General features: G+C 38.8%; 1 protein-coding gene across 1 annotated transcript; it reads right to left on the bottom strand.

The window, feature by feature from the left end:
* Positions 1-34: 34 nt before the first annotated feature.
* Positions 35-18,454, bottom strand: LOC307137408 (uncharacterized protein). The gene is made up of 10 exons (XM_079835043.1): positions 18,267-18,454; positions 17,211-17,551; positions 16,901-17,034; positions 16,687-16,798; positions 12,441-12,635; positions 3,125-4,140; positions 2,964-3,033; positions 2,719-2,893; positions 728-890; positions 35-576 (listed from the first exon to the last, which is right to left on the bottom strand). Exons 2-9 carry the CDS (start codon positions 17,509-17,511, stop codon positions 728-730), a joined length of 2,166 nt encoding a protein of 721 aa, XP_079691169.1. The 5' UTR covers positions 17,512-17,551; positions 18,267-18,454; the 3' UTR covers positions 35-576.
* Between the last annotated feature and the right edge of the window lie 425 nt (positions 18,455-18,879).

The following is an 18,879-nucleotide window of genomic DNA, read 5'->3' as shown; positions in this document are numbered from 1 at the left end:
CTCTTTAAAGCCGTCAGACAAAAATCAAATCAATAGCTTTTACCACATTTTATGGTACACAAAGTGCTTCACATTACTAGAAAAACAGGGTTCAAATTAGTTTCAAATTCATGTGCAGAATATCTTCCATAGGTTTATTTTTATAATCTTCCAAATGTTTATTTACAAACCTCTCAGTAAATTTAATTGCAATCGGTCATCCAAAAGGTACACCGTTAGCCTTTTCAGTTTACTGTAATTATTGTTATGGTTTTAATGACATATTTACAGTAAATACACAGAGCCAATGTAATCTACTATTGTATGATGAAGTAGGAAAAGTAGTAGTACAACAGTATCACAGCAATTATATTATTCCCTAATAAAAAACACATCAGTTGATACATTTTTTATTGTTGCATGAATGCCTTAAATGAACGTAATAAAATATTTATAATACAAACATTCCAGCAACATTGAAACGTAAATCTTACAAGTAAAAAGGTAAAAAAAAAGAAGTTAAAGTTTAAATTATCACGTAAGTAGTATCTAAATTGTGGTAGTTGTAGTCAATGCAGGGCCAGGGTGAAGACAAAGCTGAAACAGATTTTTAAAACACAAAATTAATGTCAACAACGAAAAAACTCATGACTACCGTAATATTACTTTTAATAACATCAGGCGAATCTGATTTCCATAAAGAATTTTTTCCCCCCCTGATCAACGTTTTAGAACTGCTCACACTTACTTAATTTGTCTTTTTCCACTCAAATTCTGAAAGCCTCTGCATAAATGTAGCCACACGAGTATTAAAGTTTTGGGGTTTCCTCTGGACAGCTGAACCGGTCCTTCGGCTTGTACCTGATTTTGAGGTACATTTACTCCCCTCCGGATTAATCCTTACGAAGAACCTGAAGAAAAGCAGATACATTTTATTTATTTATTTTTAGAAAAAAACATCAATTTCACGAGGGCTGCAACCTTGTCAGTCACTAAAACACTGTTTAAACCAGGGATCTCCAAACTCTGTCCTGGAGGGCCACTGTCCTGCAGAGTTTAGCTCCAACCTCAAATAAACACACCTGAACCGCCAATCAGTGTCTTACTAGGCCAGGGGTTTTCAAACTGGGGTCCGGGGACCCCCAGGGGTCCACCAGAAGGTTCTAAGGGGTCCCCAGAAAATTTCAGAGGATATAAAATCAAAGCAAAAATGGATAAAGTCTACCAAACATTCTACCCGTTTCATTTTTAAATGTCTCTCCGCTTTCTTGTAGTATACATACTTACCAGAATTGTATACGTTTGCTTTGTATCTTTAGTGAGTTTTTCTCACTATAGTCCTTTATCTCGCTCACTGGGGTTGTAAGGAAGTATTCTTAACACAGTACATAAGCTGCTTACATACATTTATTGTGAAAGTTGCTTAAACAAATAATTTTTAATTGAAAATTTTCTTCTTCAGGTTTATACATCCAACATTAAGTATAGCCAATTTAAGTTGGGAAACAATACTATATCTATGTCACACTATTTATCTAGTTTAAAAGTTTTTTCATGCATAAAAATAGATGGATTTTAGGAAGGGGGTCCCTCATAATGGTTCATCATATTTGGGGGTCCTTGGCATCATAAAGTTTGAAAACCCCTGTACTAGGCGCTAGTAAGACACCGATTAACTGGTTCAGGTGTGTTTAATTGGGGTTAAAGCTAAACTCTGCAGGACAGTGGCCCTCCAGGACCGAGTTTTTGAGATCCCTGGTTTAAAGGGTTTTAACAAAAGAGGTTTGTTATCTTACAAAAGTAGCAGGATACCCAAAACAGGGACCTTGTTTATCTAAAGCCCTATTCGGATGGGACTAGTTTTTCAGGGGGACGTTAGAGAAATCTGTGCTTCACAGACGTACTTGGCGATTTTAATCCTGTTTGTGTTTTTCTCACACTTGTAAAATTTCCAGAGCAAATTACTCTGGATAATTTTATTCCGGCAAACTTAACGGCCCACCGGTAAATCTAATCCCGTCGGAATGCAAATGTCTGTGATTACGGATATTGTTTTATATTAACCCTTCTCCTTGTGTGATTTTTTTTTTTGATTTACCCAAGCTACCGTCTGCGCACACCAAACCATCCATCAACATGGATGGTATCCGACTAAAAAAGAAAATGATAAAATTAATAATCAGAGCCAAATTGTGGAAAATGTGAAGACTGGCCATTTTAATATCAGTGTCAGGTAAGAAACTTGCCTAGAGGTCTCTGCTCACTTATGTCGGTTTATTATAAACAGCCACTTCTATAAACTTATATGAAGTTTATTTGAATAGGGTTTTAAGAATAAATTATATAATGTCCACGTCTAGAAAACACACTCCCACCTCTGTAATAAACAGGGAGATGTTAGATGGAGATGTTACCGAAACAATACATGAAATCACAGACGTTGGGTGATATAACTCAAACTACATTGCAAAACTAGTCCCATCCAAATAGGGCTTAATCCTATTAAATGATTATATTACCATGCACAGTAAGTCAGTTGCTCTTAGTGTCACCAATGATGTATAATTTAATCAACACAAACCAATACGCTTAGTAGTTAGCCATCATGAAACTGCATTCGCAACCCATTTTACTTCCATAAGTGGACGTATTTCTGATCTAAAAAAAACATAAGTAAAACATCAAAAGAAAGAAAGTTTAAAAAAAAAAAAACTTGTACAAAATATCCTCAGAACTCACCTCTGAATGAGCTCTAGGGTGGCACTGGCTGACTCCTGGTACTCGATGTTAAAAACGTAGAAGCAGCCGAAAAACACAGACAACGCCGCTGCAAAGTCCAGCTGGTTGTCTATGGAATGTGTTACTCTGCCCTCAATACTGATAAACCACTTGGACGAAGTCAGCAATGTATCACCTGAAATATAAAGAATCACTGTAAATATATCCAAGTACAAACTAACGAGCTTAGTGTAGCAATGTCTTACCAAGCATGATGAGCCGGGGCGTTGCCGGTAAGCTCATTTCATTTTCGATGGACGTCTTGGTAGCGGTTTCCTTGAAAAGAAAAAATGAGAACATAAACGCTCCGCTTTTGTCAAACCCCCTTCAAAACTTTAGTTGAACTGTAACACTTATAGTTACTGACATCTGCTAAGATGAACACAGAGTTGTCCTTTTCCTTAAAGTATTTCATCATTAACAGGATGGCTGATATGGCAGTCCTGTTATTATTTGCTGCATTGGCATCCTCGTCGATCTCACTTAGGATACTCTGGACGTCTTCATTCCACTTCAGTCTCTGACTAGTGAAGTAGTCCAATATTCTCCTGGCTTTAACCATAAGGGTTTCGCCAAAGCGGCTTCTGATGTCAATCCCAGTCAGGATTTTGAAGTGCCTGCAGAGGCCTCTTTCGGTGAACAGGAACGGCCAATGCCCTTCTATCTCGCTGATGGTAGGAGGGGGGCATGAGTTGATCATGTGGCGCTGGTACACGTAAGTCTGCTGCATTAAGTCATCTACGTTGGGCAACTCGGCAGCCCTTGGGCCTGCGGACTGAAAAATCTCTGCCGCAACCTTCCTCTTCATTTCAAGAGAATCTGCCGTCTCTCCTTCTGGGACAGCGGAAGGCTGCCAATTAATGCATCCGTAACTGTCCACTTTGCATCTGACTTTTTTCCCAGAGTAGCCGTCCTGTTGCCCACCTCTCTTCGATGGTCTTCTAGGTCGACGAATCCTGTGTTCCAAAACGTCTCTATTCACATGCTCTACCCTCGTTTTTAGTTGTCTTTGTAGGCAACTGAAGCCATTTCCTAGTTGTTCACCTTCCTCAGAAATGTCTCCAAATGTCAGGGGATATGTAGTCACAATGCCCCGTGCCACTTCTCCACAGGCGGCCAAGTTTGGGTTTGGACAGTGGGCTTGCATGGCTGCCACAACAATCCTAACAAACTCCCTTCTTGGTCCAGGTCGAGCCCTCTCTCCAGTGGATGTTGCCTGAACGAGAGCTGCCGGCATGCGGTTCCAAGGAACCTGGAAACTTCGGATCCAGTTGGACTTAATAGGATAGTGAGGAATGAAGGGCTGTTCAAGAAGGGACTCGTTTGATGATAATGGGGTAAGTGTCATCTCGTTAGGTGATCCATCCACTTGTCCAATGGATTCTTGGTAAAAACAAAAATCATGGAAAGAGATACAGAGAAATTGAAATATGTTGAGGAGTCAACAAAGTACCTTCTTCAGAGGCCTCTCAACCATCATTTATTAGTAAAACGTTGCTATAATGTACTTATAAAATGTGCTATACAAGTTATGTACTTGAAATATATTATAAAATTATGCATAATTCACAAAATGTGCATACGCAGTTACGCACACAAATGTTTTCCAATATAAATGAACTTGGAGTATTCTAAATGAGCGTGTTCAAGGTTAATAATTAGAAACAATCCCAAACCAAATCCTCAAAGGCTCTCCCCACAACCTTTCCTTTACAGCCTTTAGCCTCAGCAAGCCTCAGCAAGCATGTGATGCACTACTAAAGACATACTAACACTAGCAATGCCATGCCAAGTGTGCCATCCTCAAAACCCTTTTTATACAGACCCAGATTACAGACCTACGCGTATCTGTGTTATGCCTTTTCTTACTTTTATATATGATGAAATACATCCTTGATTTGTTTGTGAACATGTTTGTAAGGTAATTATATGCAAGCTTTCATGAGAATACAGATGTGGCCTTTGAAAACATGAAAATGCAATATCAACAGTGGGCAGTCATTTTAGAGTACAGAAGGGCTGCATTCGAATTTAAATACTTCCCTACTATATAGTAAGCCAAAAACAGTACGCCAAAAGAGTAGTATGTCCATAAATACATAGTATTTATAAATTACAAAAGGGATTTACAAATGAAAGTGAAGTGATGCCACTGATGCTGGTAGGTTGCGTGACAGTAACAATTGAACCGATTTAATTCATACTACCCATATTCACACTATACAGTGTACATTTTAATGATGGCAAAGTAAATTCAAATGTAGTACCTACTCAGAAAGTAAGCGATCTCGGACGAAGTGGATGTCTCAGTCAGTGTTGGGAAATATATTTAAAAATACAAATATCCAATGATAGAATTTATAATTCAATCAGAGTTGTATTTTTTCAGGCACAAAAACTATTAGGGGTTTTGAATTAATAAACAATGAACAAACAATTAAAAATTGAACAGGTAAAATGACACCAAACACAACAAAAACAACTTTTCATTAACAGATCATGTTAGTAGCATGCCTACTTTTAGTTAGTTACTCCTCAACATTGACAAATCCGTTGGGACACATGGAATACCAAATGTTTCCCAAAATGGCACTGTCGGTTAATAGTGAAGAATTATTCCATGGGTTATATTACAGCAATACATATGGGAATAACTCAGAAAATTCCTGTTTTATTTTTCCAACCCCAAAAAATAATTCTCATTTCCTGAATCAGTGTCATTTACATTAAAACATAAAAAAAAATTCAAATTCATCAGATTTGACAATGAAATGTACTATACAGGGGGCCCAGAAAACCCAGTGGCAAGTATGACGTAAATTTGTAGGCCAAAACGCAGAAACGAGTTAGCATTTATTACTTCTGGTTAGGGCTGCGCAATATATCGAAATTATAGAAATATCGCAAATGTACATATCGCAATATGCATATCGCAAGGGCACACAATATCTGAATGATTTTAATAGGCTACTTCAACATTGTGAAAATTGTATGTTTTAGGTCAACGCATATAGCAGAGAATAGACTGGGCACATGACTGTTACTTATGTGACTTGCTTGACGTTAAAAAGAGTTATTAAACACAATAACTTGCGGAAAACAACTCCTTGCATGCCCGTGCTGTCTGACACACACACCAAAACGTGCGCACAAGCCAGTCTTGTTACACACTCGAACTGTCAATGCTTTCTTTTCCTAGAAAGAATGTGAAACACATAAATGGTATCATTCTTAGTTTTTTTAAATGTAATATAATTTAAATATAATTTAAATAGATATTACACACTTAAAGCAATATCGTATCGCATATCGAATATCGCATTATTTAACAAGGATATCGCATATCGCATTTTTCTTCAATATCGCACAGCCCTACTTCTGGTTCCATTGTCCAAACGTCTATGTTTTTTTTTTATGGGGTTTTAGTTAAATGGCTGAAATAAGGTCTGTGGTGAACACAAGCTCAAAACACTTTCCCGTTTTATTCTATGCCATAAAAAAATAGATCAGTATTACCCCACTCAAGATTTTTTTAAGCAGTTATGTTTCTTGAAAAAAGGCGGTTGCTAGCATGTGGCTAAATGCGACTACAGAGGCTGTCTGGGACATTAAACGTCATCACGCCAAAAAGGTAAGCTCAGTCCGCTTTTACAGCCTTGTTATGCTTATAATTGTGCTCTTTAAAACTATTCCAACTCAAACCTTCTCAAGGTTGGGTGAGTCGTGGGGCCGTGTATAATCCGTTATAGCCGACTGCATTTAGGCTTCAAAATTCATTAAAAAAATTGTGTTAATCTGTGATAATTATCTTGATGGACAAAACGTGTAAGTATCATAAACTTTTGTTGATCACAGAGCTGTTTTTTTTGCGATAATCCAAAAGCCTATGGAAACCCTATTGGGTTTTTGTTGAGAGAACCAGTGTGATGCAAACTGAGTCATACCTGCACCACTATTACACCAAAACTGTAAGACATCAGGCATACAGTAAGACCAAAAAATTATATACTACTTATAAAATATATATTTATTTCTGTGTAAAGTACAAAGATTTGTAGACATGACAGCAAGTTAACACGTAATCAGTTTGCTAAGTATTAGCAAGTTTACTAACCTAGTGAATTCTGCAGATATTTCAGTGGCCTACCATGTTTGAGGTACAGAGCAAAGGCTTTAAAAAAGGGGGAAAGTGAGTCGTTTAGTACGGAGAAGTTCATTAAGCCGATCCTTCATCATCTTCCAGTCGCGGGGTGTAAGGTTGGGGAATTTCCGGCGAGCAATTTCTGAAATTGCTTTCCGCAGGTTGTTAGGTAGCGCACTTTTCCCCCTGGAGCCGTCAAAGTTGACAGCACCTGACCAGCGTATGTAAACTTCATGTGGTACTAGAGTTTTAAACAGAAGCACAGCAAAGCGTTCTGGCCTCGGCCTCCTGTCCTGTCCAACTGATTGTAGGTACAGTTTTTCCTCCTTTTTGATAGAAACTGGATTTAAACAGACATCAGGTAGAATCACAGCCTGATGGATAGACCAGCAAACATCATGCTCAGAACTTGAAGTGTTTGGAGTGTCTGTCATTTTCAAATCAAATGGGGGCATCACTGAAGAACACTGGAGTGAAATGGTAGGCGGAGGAAAAACCGTTGATGTTGAAAATGTTTGATCAGATGTCGAAATCTTGGCTAGTGAGCTGTGAGTTTGGTCTGTCTGTGATGGTGAAGCAGCGTGATCAGGACTGGGTTTAATTTTCTTGAACGATTGACGATTGAAAGAGCAGGACATTGAAGGCGAGGAGTCCGCAGACATGACACCTGAAAAAACATAGCTTATATTGTTCTTACAAACAACCAAATTAAAGGCCATAAAATACACTTAAATTCCCAAGGCTATTACCAAGATAGTTAAAAAAAAAAAACATGATTAAAAAAAAAAAACATGATTATTGCTGTATCAAATGAGTTTATTCTGACCACTTGTAAGCAGATTTCAAGGAAAGGGTCTCTGACTTTGTGAGTTCATACATCACACACTACGAGTTGCTGCATGTTTGTTGACCAATAAAATTAAAGTTAAAAAAATATATATATATAAATAAAAATAAATCAATCATACCAAAACGCTCCACAAACTTTGCAAGTACATGTCAACTTTTTCTAATCCTGACCCTACCAGTCTACTAATATTCTACTAACACTCTAATGAGAGTTAGTAGACATGTAGGTGCAACATTACTTATACAGAATGTGCAAAAAAAACATCAAAATAAAGTTTAACCAGTTATTTTAGGGTATGTTCACACTTGGCATGTTCGGTTCAATTAAAACTAACCCTGGTGCGATCATTTGAATAAGTGTGAACGCTGGCATCTGAATCCTGGTGCGCGCCAAACAAGTAGACCAAGACCATGGGCCTCAGTCCACTTCCAAATGAACTCTGGTGCGGTTTGAATGAAACACGGACCAAAGACCTGTAAACGATCAAAAAACAGGAAACTGTCACAATATGCGACCCTAAAAAAGACCCCTAAAAAGTTTTTTTCTTATCATAGTCATGACGTTACCCGTCACAGTTCGGTACAGGCATCAGAACCGCGTCTCCTCGCAGCAGGTCTATTTTGAATCCTTTACACATTTTATAAGCTCTTCACGAGATGTCAGCTGGTCAAAATACCATCATATGCAGGCTACTTACATATATACAACGAACGCATTTACCCCAGCACACAGCATTGTTTTAAAGTTCGGTAAGTTCTGTCGCAAAATATACGTAATAAAAGCCGACCAATCAGGTTGTGAACATATCTCTTTGCCTTAGGTTTCAGTATTTTTAGGTTCGGTGATAAAATGCCAATGTGGACACTAAAGGCTTTCCACGGAGTGGTACGGTTCAGCACGGTGCGCAACTTTTCTTGTTTCCATTGTCAGAAGTTGTGAATGGTACCTTAATTTCAAACCGTACCACTTTTTTGGCACCCTTCCGTTGGGGTACCTAGCACAGTAGTCCGGTACTAAAGGGTGGAGCTAGACTCACTGCAGAACATTGACTGGTTGACAGAGAATTTTCCTTGCAGCCTTGGCTTAAACAAAGCGTGTCTTCTTCTTTTGACAACAGCCACATGCCGAGAAGCAAGAACAAGATCTGCTGTATGTCGATCATTGTTGTTTACTGGGTCGCTTTGTTCTTCGACGCAAATCGCTACACCACGCCTATCATAAGCATGCTGTTGGCGGTGGAAACGCAAGCCGGATCAGGGTTGCGGTCCCGTATCGTACTGTACTGTACTGGGCTGCATTTCCCGATAACGTTGTCTCTTAGCGCGCTACGAAGACTCTAAAGGTATAACTTAACTAAAGGTATACCATTTCTAGTTGTGTTCCTCGAACTATACCTTAGGAGGTTACTTAAGGTAAACCTTCTTAAGTGCGACGTTAGCAGGTGCTGTCCGTGGCGGCGGTGCTGAAGTGGCTTATATCGATAGCTCAAGAATCGATTATTTACTCTATGCAGGGGTTGTTTCACTGCTTTATGCGAATTTTTTATATTTTATTTTTTTATAAAAGAAGCACTTCAGAAATAGTTGAACTTGCAAACTAAATTTTATATAATTCTGACATGAGTACGCGAACCAGCAATTTCATGCTCAACCGCATCATGCGTCAACCCGCTACACTAACTGGCAGTATGCCTTCACTGGCATTTGAAAGAGTCATTTATATTATTACAATATATTTTCCATAGTGTGTTAATTTACTCCACAATCAGGGATGATTGCCCAGCAGCTGCATTACATTATTGTGTAAATAACTAATTTCTGTTACTGAATGAACGCACCGCCACCCCGAGGTGTTACTCAGCCCATATCCATCCCCAACCACCTCCAGAAAACTCCCCACGGCATAAAAACGGAGAGCCGCCAGCAGCTGGATTTCAGGGCTGAGAGGGTAGCTCCGTCCAGTTTGTCTCGACAAAGTTGGACCAACAAGATCTAAAAGCTGCTCAATTTGCTGTCGTGGCAGGCGAAATTTATTTTGAATAGCGGCTTCTGACATGGTAGCCAGGGGACTAAAGTTTTCACGTATGAAATAGTGCATATACACTAAATGGCTCCGCGGACGGCGCCGTCTTTGATTTAGCACAACTATTCGCTGTCTCGCTGCCATAGTTTGACCAAACTCCCCTCCACAATCATTCCCTTTAAATAGGCTCCTAAGCTTTTCCTGTCTAATGGTTTGCCAGCTGATGTACCTTTGGATAATATAATTAAAAATCTAACAAACATTAGTATAATGACAATTGTAATCATTTCATTAAAAAAAATTAGCCTGATTGAACATTAGGTGTATATTACAACTTCAGAATTAGCCTATATTCGTATAGACTGACATGTAAAGACGCTTTTTGCACAGTGGTGGCCACTAGTGGAATTAACTGTCAATAGTGATAAGGTATGGCTAAGAGTGGTCCAGACCAACCTTACGAAAGTAATACTTACAGAAGGTATTCTTAACTAAGATAGTTTCGGGAAACACGTATTAACGTTAAGGTACACCTTAAGGTATAACTTAAGAACGACGTAGTGTTAAGAAGGTTTCGGGAAATGCAGCCTTGAACCGTAACGCACCGGTCAGTGGAAACGAGCCCTAAGTGGACAAGGACTAAATGTTTTTTATTGTTTTTTTGGTCCAGACTAAATGAACCAAGCGAATCGAACTACAAGTGTGAACACACCCTTAGTATCTGTATTAAGCCACATCAGAAGTGCTTTACATTTCAACCCAGAAAAGTTTTAAACACTTGTTTTAGTGCACTCACTGGTTGATTAGGTGGTATTTTGTTGCTACCATGAACACATCCAGACAGATTAGAGCATGTGCATGCATGCCAGAGCGCCAAGTGTGGTACACATATAAGATTGAATGAATAAAGCCATTCTGCTGCTTACAAACAAACTTAGACCCCATATATTAGTGTTAAAGTCCACTTGTGATCAATGCTGCGTTCCACTCCAGTTTTAGACACGCACTTGCGAACTTCCCTAAGCACTTCCCCTCAGGGGAATCCCCGCCGCCATTTTGAAGCGCGTTCCACTTCGTGAAGTGGACAAGGGAAGTTTATATGGATTTTGACCGAGGGAGCGAGTCTACTTCATATGTACACTTCAGGCAGCTTCATATACCACAATGCAACACGATTGTGACGTCACCGCATATAGCATTTAATTTACCCCCCACAAACAACTCTGATATTTTTTATTATTTTAAAAAACATTTAAAACAACCCAAATACACCTATATACATATAGAATGCTGCATTAAACAATTTCGTAAAGGAAAAAAATAAATAATAAATCAACTCCATAGTGGATTCGACGTGATCAAGGGCTTAGGACGTTCCAGTTCAGTCCATTGCAAATGTTCCTCCAGTAGTGGGCACTCATGCAATGTAAGCAATGACGCACATCCGAGTGAACGAGACGGAGGGAAGTTAACGAGTGAAGGGCATAATAAAAATGAACTGGAACGCAGCACAAGTCGATGAAAATTCATCATAAAACCAGGTGTAAACAGGACCACAAATGCAATGTGGTTTTGGACTAAATTGACAGCTATATTTAACAATGACCACTTATGATCGATTACCCAAAGCGCATCCTAATACAGGTGTAAATTGGGGGAGATTTGCACAACAGTGCTCTGACGAAATTGCTCCCCATTATCACATCAGAGACAATTACACACCCAACCCAATTCTGTGACAAAGACAAAAGATATGCACCCACAAGAAATACCTGAAAAAAACTCCCCTTTAAACCCATTAGCTGAATTTGAAGGCAGGTCAGATGACCAAATGTGCCCGTAAGACTTTCTCAACAACAAAAAAAGATGTTTATCTTAATGTTAAAATATATATATATATATATATATATATATAGTTTAAATGTCTTTTTTGTTTTTTAGGTTCTTAAATATATACCTGACTGCTACAGTTGTGTGTAGAAACCCGGGGGGAAAAAGTGTGTTTTCAAAGGCCACATCTGTAGGTCAACAGTACGTTTCTCAAATTAATACCGGTAAACCGTTTTCCTTATCCATCTGGATGAGAAGCGCTTTAGATGGCGCAATTTGACATTTTGTGATCCCACAGAACGTGTTTTTGCTCTTAAAACACTGCAAGAGACACAATAGCTACTAAAGTGGGCAATAGTAACTCAAGCACAAGCCACAGTGCTACTCTCAGACGTCCATCTACCACTTTTACATAGAAAAGCCAAAGCAGCAGAGCTCACAGACTTCTAACATCAGCGCGTTCTGACCGGTAATCATATTCTTTGTTCACACATAGCAGCATTTAATTTACTGGTATCAACCTGATTTACTGGCAAAGTTAAAACTTCTGCTTTACCAGCATTTTTGAAAATAACCTGTTCAGCACATGATCTCTAAACGGTAAATTAAATGAATTATTTACAGATAATTTACAAAGTAAAAACTGTATGTGTGAAAGGAGCTATTGTCAGTCCCACACTGGTTGGTTCTGAGAGAGGTTGGTAGACTCTTTAATGCAAACGCGGCAATAGTGAACGCTGTGTAGGGCACCAAAATGAAAGCATAACTAGGACAACACCATACAGGGGTACTAGAAGTACAGCAGGCAGATGTTTTTCTGCGTTTAAGTTAGTTTCTTACCTCTTTGTCTGAATGTTTTCACAAGTTTTCGACATTGTATTGGCTCCAGGAAGTCCTGAAGATCTGACACCTCTACTAGGGAAAGGTCCTCGGACTTCTCCACACCCACCACAAATGAAAGATGATTGACCACATTTTGAACTTTGTTACTGTCCAACTCTGGGAGAATTCTTCTGATTTCCTCTTGGATTGCGCCTGTAGGGGGTTAAAACAGCACACTGAGGGTGGACTAACCATAAACCAAATGTAATTTCAATTAAACTTAAGTTTAACTTGTTTGAAAATAATCACTGTTACATGTAAACCATCATAAATCATCATTTAACATATTTAAAACCATTCTGCAAATTTTTCCCACAAAAAAAGCAGCAAAAAGCAAAAGTATCAGGCCCTGTTTATATCAGGTATTAAGATGCGTTTTGGTTGATCGGATCAGAAGTAGACGAGGGAGACACATACCCGTTTACACCGGGTGTTTTAATCGGTCTCTTTTGTTCACTTTCAACCACTTCTGTCCTGATTTCTTCTAGGGGAGGGTGTATGGGCGGGTAAGTTTATGGATTTTGTTTCAGATTTTTCAATCTAATGGACAAAATAAGCTTGCGCAATTTACATATGAACGCGCCCGAAGACACAGAGCAGCAGCTTTCACAAGACCACGGCGAACGCAGGGAGTGTGTGTTAGAAATCAGGAATGGAGAGAAAAATGAACAATGTCTATTGTGCTTGGTACGTTTTTAGTCTTCAAACCAAACTTGTGTCTTCAGCCGACAAAGTTTAAATCCCGTCTGGCTAGGCCGCTTCCCATTATGTTAACGCATTAAAGCTGCAGTCCATAGTTTTTCCTCTTTGTCACCATCTCTGTTCGAAATCTGCAATTGCAGTTATTTGCGGAATTATCAACTTTACGTGATTTGTGCCTTGGCACAGCACAGCGCGGAGGAATCCAATGTTTTGAGGAGAATGAGCGGCTGTCAGTCACCGCGCCGGTGTGGATACTGTCATCACAGATTATACTTTTTGAAAGTATGACCAACATAAGAATTTTCACCGGAAAGTGTCATCTGAACAAGTAAAGCCCTATTCACACGAGATTAGTATTATCTGGGGACCTCTGGTGATTTGTAATAATTGCAGAGAATGTCTGTGATCTTAATCACAGCTTAATTGAGCTATAGGATAGCTTTCCTATAGCTCAAACAGTAGAGCATGGCGCTAGCAACGCCATGGTCATGGGTTCAATTCCCAGGTAAAGCAAGAATTGACAAAAGGTAAAATGTGTACCTTGAATGCAATGTAAGTCGCTTTGGATAAAAGCGTCTGCCAAATGCATAAATGTAAATGTAATCCCATGCGAATCGGCCATGTCTGTAATATGTAAAGTAAAAATTCCCCCCGCAAATTACCTACCATATTTCGCCAAACACCGAGGTCCTGTGATAATATTAGTCCCGTGCGAATCGGCATCTCTGTGATAATTTTTGCTAGGTTTTTGTTTCCTGTGCGCATTTCTATCTTTATCTTTCACGAAGAATGGAGCTAGGCTGCATATAATGCGCACCGTTATGAATTCCCGTGCGGCCGCGCGGATTATACTTTCACTTTAGAATGAGCACCAATATGGGAGTAAATTGCTTGAATGCGTTTAATATTATTCTTAATGAAAAACACATGGGGACTTTTACATTTAGCTTTGAAACTGAATCTTCCGTTCAGTTTTTAATTGTAGTGTCTGTTCTCTAACTGAACTAAATTATTTTTATTACTATAAAACAATCAAAATGATAAACAGTCGTATGGATATGATTTCATACAGCTATATCTATAACGAAAAAACATTAAGTCTTGAAATCATATCCGGGAGATGAGTCAGTAAATTCGAGTAAAATCACAGGCTTGCTTATCCCGTGCGAATGCGCCACGCAAAATTCAGATGTGGGGGAGTAATTTCTAAATCACACCAGGTCCCCAGGTAATACTAATCCCGTGCGAATAGGGCTTAAGTAGATAACATCCACTTTTGTTCTGACCAACTAAGAGGAAAAAAGCCCCTGATTGTGTTTGAACCTTTCTGGATCCGCCATCAAATTAATACGTTTAATTATATCAAGTGCTGTAAAAAAAGGCAATTAAATCGCCACCTCCAACATCCTCACAGGCAATATAGCGAACTAGCCGGGACACCTTCTTTATGTGTACAGATGTGACGTAATGACGCGAAGACATGCTTGAATTTCCCGTGGAAATCCACCAGTACCACTGGAATTAAAAACATTATTACAAGCTTACCGTTGTAAATCGAGCTAAGGTAAGCAGATAGTATTGAACACTGATTGGTTATGTACTTGCTCAAATGTATTTTGGATCATTTTTAACCCGAAAAAGTTACGGACTGCAGCTTTAAGTCAGTAGGCGTAGAGTAGGCGTCTTTTGCGGCTGTTCAAACTCATCCAACCACACTACGAAAGCGATCCAGTCGAATGCGTTTCCAACTACCTCTGGAAGTGTTCGAAAGTGGACTCAAAACCAAAACTCATCTTAATACCAGGAGTAAACAGGGTTTCGTTGTTATCTTTACAAATATATATAGCCACAGCATTTGCAGTCTACAACAGTACGGTTTCATGATGGTACAGTCATTTACCAGTCATTTAGTATTTATTAACCCTTTACATGGTAACAATAATTTAAACAAACAGAGCTTAGATTAAGCCAGGATTAGGCCTTATTTGATTAGGACATTTAAGTAGCTTTTAGAAACGTGCCTTAGACACATGCATCTGTGCATCTTGAGACAAGATATGTCAGTGCAAGTTTCTTTCAGTTAAAACAGCTCTAACATGCATTTTAGTCTGGGACTAGGCTTAAGCATCGTCTGTGAAACTGGGGAACAAAGTTTACAATGTACAGCTGTGATGTAATAACTCAGAAGAGGTGATGACTAAATAACTACACAAGTAAACAGACTTAAAGGGATAGTTCACCCAAAAATGAAAATTAGCCCATAATTTACTCACCCTCAAGTCATCCGAGGTGTATATGACATTCTTCTTTCAGACGAATACAATCTGAGTTATATTACAAAAGTCCAGGCTAATCCAAGCATTAGAATTTGATTAATAGTTGCTGTTTTTGAAGTCCATAAAAAGTGCATATGTCCGTCCAAAAATGTGCTCCACGCGGCTCTGGGGTGTTAATAAAGGCCTTCTGAAGCGAATCGACGCGTTTGTGTAAGAAAAATATCCATATTTAAAACTGTATCAAGTAAACTTTCGGCCGACCGCCTTCTGTGGAAAAGTGTTGAATGTTGAAAGTGAAACTCAAGATGCGTACGTGACGTCATGACGAGCGGACCTGGTCGCGTTAGTCTTTCGATCGGCAGGGGAACTTTCAACAATTTTCCCATATATTGAACAGGGAAGGCAGTCAGCCGAAAGTTTACTTTATAAAGTTTTAAATATATAAATATTTTCTTACACAAACACATCGATTCGCTTCAGAAGGCCTTTATTAACACCCCAGAGCCGTGTGGAGCAGTTATATGATGGGCAGATGCACTTTTTATGTACTTCAAAAACAGAGCCACTATGAATCCATTTCTAATGCTTGGATTAGCCTGGACTTTTGTAATATAACTCCGATTTTATTCGTCTGAAAGAAGAATGTCATATACACCTAGGATGACTCGAGGGTGAGTAAATTATGGGCTAATTTTCATTTTTTGATGAACTATCCCTTTAATTGTGATATTGACATACTTTGTACATTTTGTGGTTTACATGTTGAAACATTGTATCATTTATTTTGGAGTTTGTTTTTGGTCAGATTTCTGTACTTTTAAGGCTCACATCATGTCCTGCTTTCAACTGTGCTTTAAACATTTTTATTTGTTTTGTTTTTTTCCTATGACAAATCTTATCACAAGGAATATTACTTAATTAATCTGCTACTTCTTTTTGCTAAAATCAGTATCCATAAATGTACATTTGGGGGAAATAAGCCTTTATTTTTAAATAAGAAGTGCAACAATACCTAAATACAATATTATGTTAAAAAATAAGAAAGCTGTAAAATGTGTTTCTACTTGTAAACATTAACCTTTACGTTTGTCACTGTTTTATTTTGCTATTGTATGTATGCCTTACTTTGATTATTCAATGTAACCCTGACTATTAGTATTTCTATAAACCAATAAAATAAAATAAAAACACAACTACACTAGACAACACGTGCTTTCACAGCATACCTTTCACAATTTGATTATCGTGGTCTTCCTCAATTCTTTCTGAAGAGCAGTCGTCAAACGCCTCCTCCTTGATCATAATCATGTCAGGTTCTTCTTCCAGCAAATTTACTGGCTAAAGGATTATAAATAAAAGAGGGAACTAGTAAGCTGTATTCTGACATTGTTTATAAGTGAACTCCATGAACTTTATCATACAGCAATATGTGAGACCAACCTCTCCTATGATGACCGCAGGCTCCAGGTGTGTGTCGTCCTCCAGCTCACCAACCTTTGACTCCTCGTGTCTCCAGAGGTTCATGCACCATTCCTTCCCGAAAACATTGTCAATAGCAGGGCGATGTCCAGTGTCTGTTGAACATGTGGTCATTCATTATCAGGCGGAAATAGAGTCCGAGGCACACCATAGACGTTTGAACCTCCATCCTTTAGGTTATCAGACCTTCAATGCAGCTTTTTGGCATTTAATATTAATGTATACACATCTTGATTTGTGCATGAGAAAAAGGAAACATCTTAAATATTACCTGTAAGTCCCGGAGCTTTTGTCCCGTTCATCTTTCCAGCGGTTTTCCGAGCAGACTGAAGTTCACTCTCCAGAAAATTGCATTTCTTTTTCAGAGATTCATTTTCGCTCGTACATCGCGATATCTCTATTCGCAGGAAAGACGAATTTTCCTCGAAAAGTTTGCTTAATTCCACAACAGCTGTTTTCGCCACCGTTTCCATTATGGATGTTAACTGTGTCTGAAATGCAGTGGTATTCATGGTGTTCATTGAGAATGAGGAGATGTCGTCACGACACAGCGCCCCGCCCCCTTCCGCCATTTTGGGGGTCTGCCCGCCAGGTAATGGATTCGGACAGAGACTGGAGAAGAGATATTCTGATGATTACTATGTACATAGTTTTCCAAACTCAACTGAACATGAAGTTTTAATCCACCCAAGCCGATCTGAGAAAGCAGCGGCTGGTAAACGTACGCCATTATTTCACCACAGGGTGTCAGACATGGTCTAGTGAGCGCGATGCTGAAGTGTGAGACACTTGATCAATACGAACCTTTATTTATTTGTATTAAACATGTTGATCTCTATTCTGTCATTTTTCATTGTCAGTCATTTTACTGTATGTTATAAACATGTTTATGCCCAAAACGCTTAATTAATATTCAAGGTAGGCCTAGTTCACTGTCATTTTCCTCTATGTGTGCATACTGTTTAAGATTAATTCAATCTTTAACATTGTTAACGTTACATCCATTTAAGGCACGTACCGAGCATTCATTCTACTTAAGAAGGCTGGAATAAAAGCACCGGCGCACACAAACGATCATTTAAATTTTTAGTCAAATTAATTTAAAAATATAAGCTCAACAGGTATAAAATATGATCAGTAAGAGAAAAACACTGCTAATGATGACGGCACTCGACTGCTGCAGGATAGTGGAGAGATATATTTATTATTCAGAATGCACAGGAAATATATTTATAGAAACATTTCAGTGCAAGGTGGTAAAGAGTTCGGTGTTCTGCCGTGGCAGCTCGTATGGGTCAACGTTTTTGATATCAGCTTCTCTAAATACCTCAGCTTGGCGCTGGTAGTAAGTTTCTCCCTGTAAGAGACCTCTTCTTCTCCATTTCTTCTAAGTTTTTTCGTAATTTCTCCGCTTAAACGCCGCGATGATAATTCCTCGAGCTGTCTTTCCTGCTCTGATCTCTGTATCGCTCTTACAATGTTACCACTGGCAACCGATAGCGTGGGATCCCAGAATGGTGTAGGGCTCAGACTCCGCCCACGACCGTGACGTATCTCCTCATTCTCAATTGTTTACGGGACACTTTACAAATAAATACTCGCCCTTCGACCCGACAGCTCAATTAATGTCTTACTATAGATGTTTAAGTATACCTCAAACAAACGATGGCGGTATGTTACCTTTACTATTATGAAGATAGAAACAACAAAGCATAGCGTTTGGCAGTAAAGGATCATGGGATGAATTACCGTAAACCACCGTGTAGAGGCGCCTTTCTATAGTCCTCAGGAATGCAGTTGCCTCTGTTTACTTGTTGTTTGGCGAACAAACATCTTTTTACAGTTTTTCCTAATTTCTAAGACTTCACCACTTTTCTCACAAAACCAAATCTTCAAACGACATTCCCAAAACCTCGAATTCTTCTGGCAAAATAAAAAAA

The sequence above is a fragment of the Gobio gobio genome, assembly GCF_949357685.1.
Source record: "Gobio gobio genome assembly, chromosome: 1".
NCBI lineage: Eukaryota > Metazoa > Chordata > Actinopteri > Cypriniformes > Gobionidae > Gobio > Gobio gobio.
This window is presented reverse-complemented; position numbering and strand designations above follow the sequence as displayed.

Bases quoted from the DNA above. Each gene is read 5' to 3' on its own strand.
- LOC307137408 (XM_079835043.1), bottom strand. From the start codon at position 17,511: ATGGCGGAAGGGGGCGGGGCGCTGTGTCGTGACGACATCTCCTCATTC. The intron at 17,035-17,210 runs GTAATATTTAAG...CATGTTCAACAG, and splicing joins AAAAGCTCCGGGACTTACAG to ACACTGGACATCGCCCTGCT. The intron at 16,799-16,900 runs GTTGGTCTCACA...ATAATCCTTTAG, and splicing joins CTGCGGTCATCATAGGAGAG to CCAGTAAATTTGCTGGAAGA.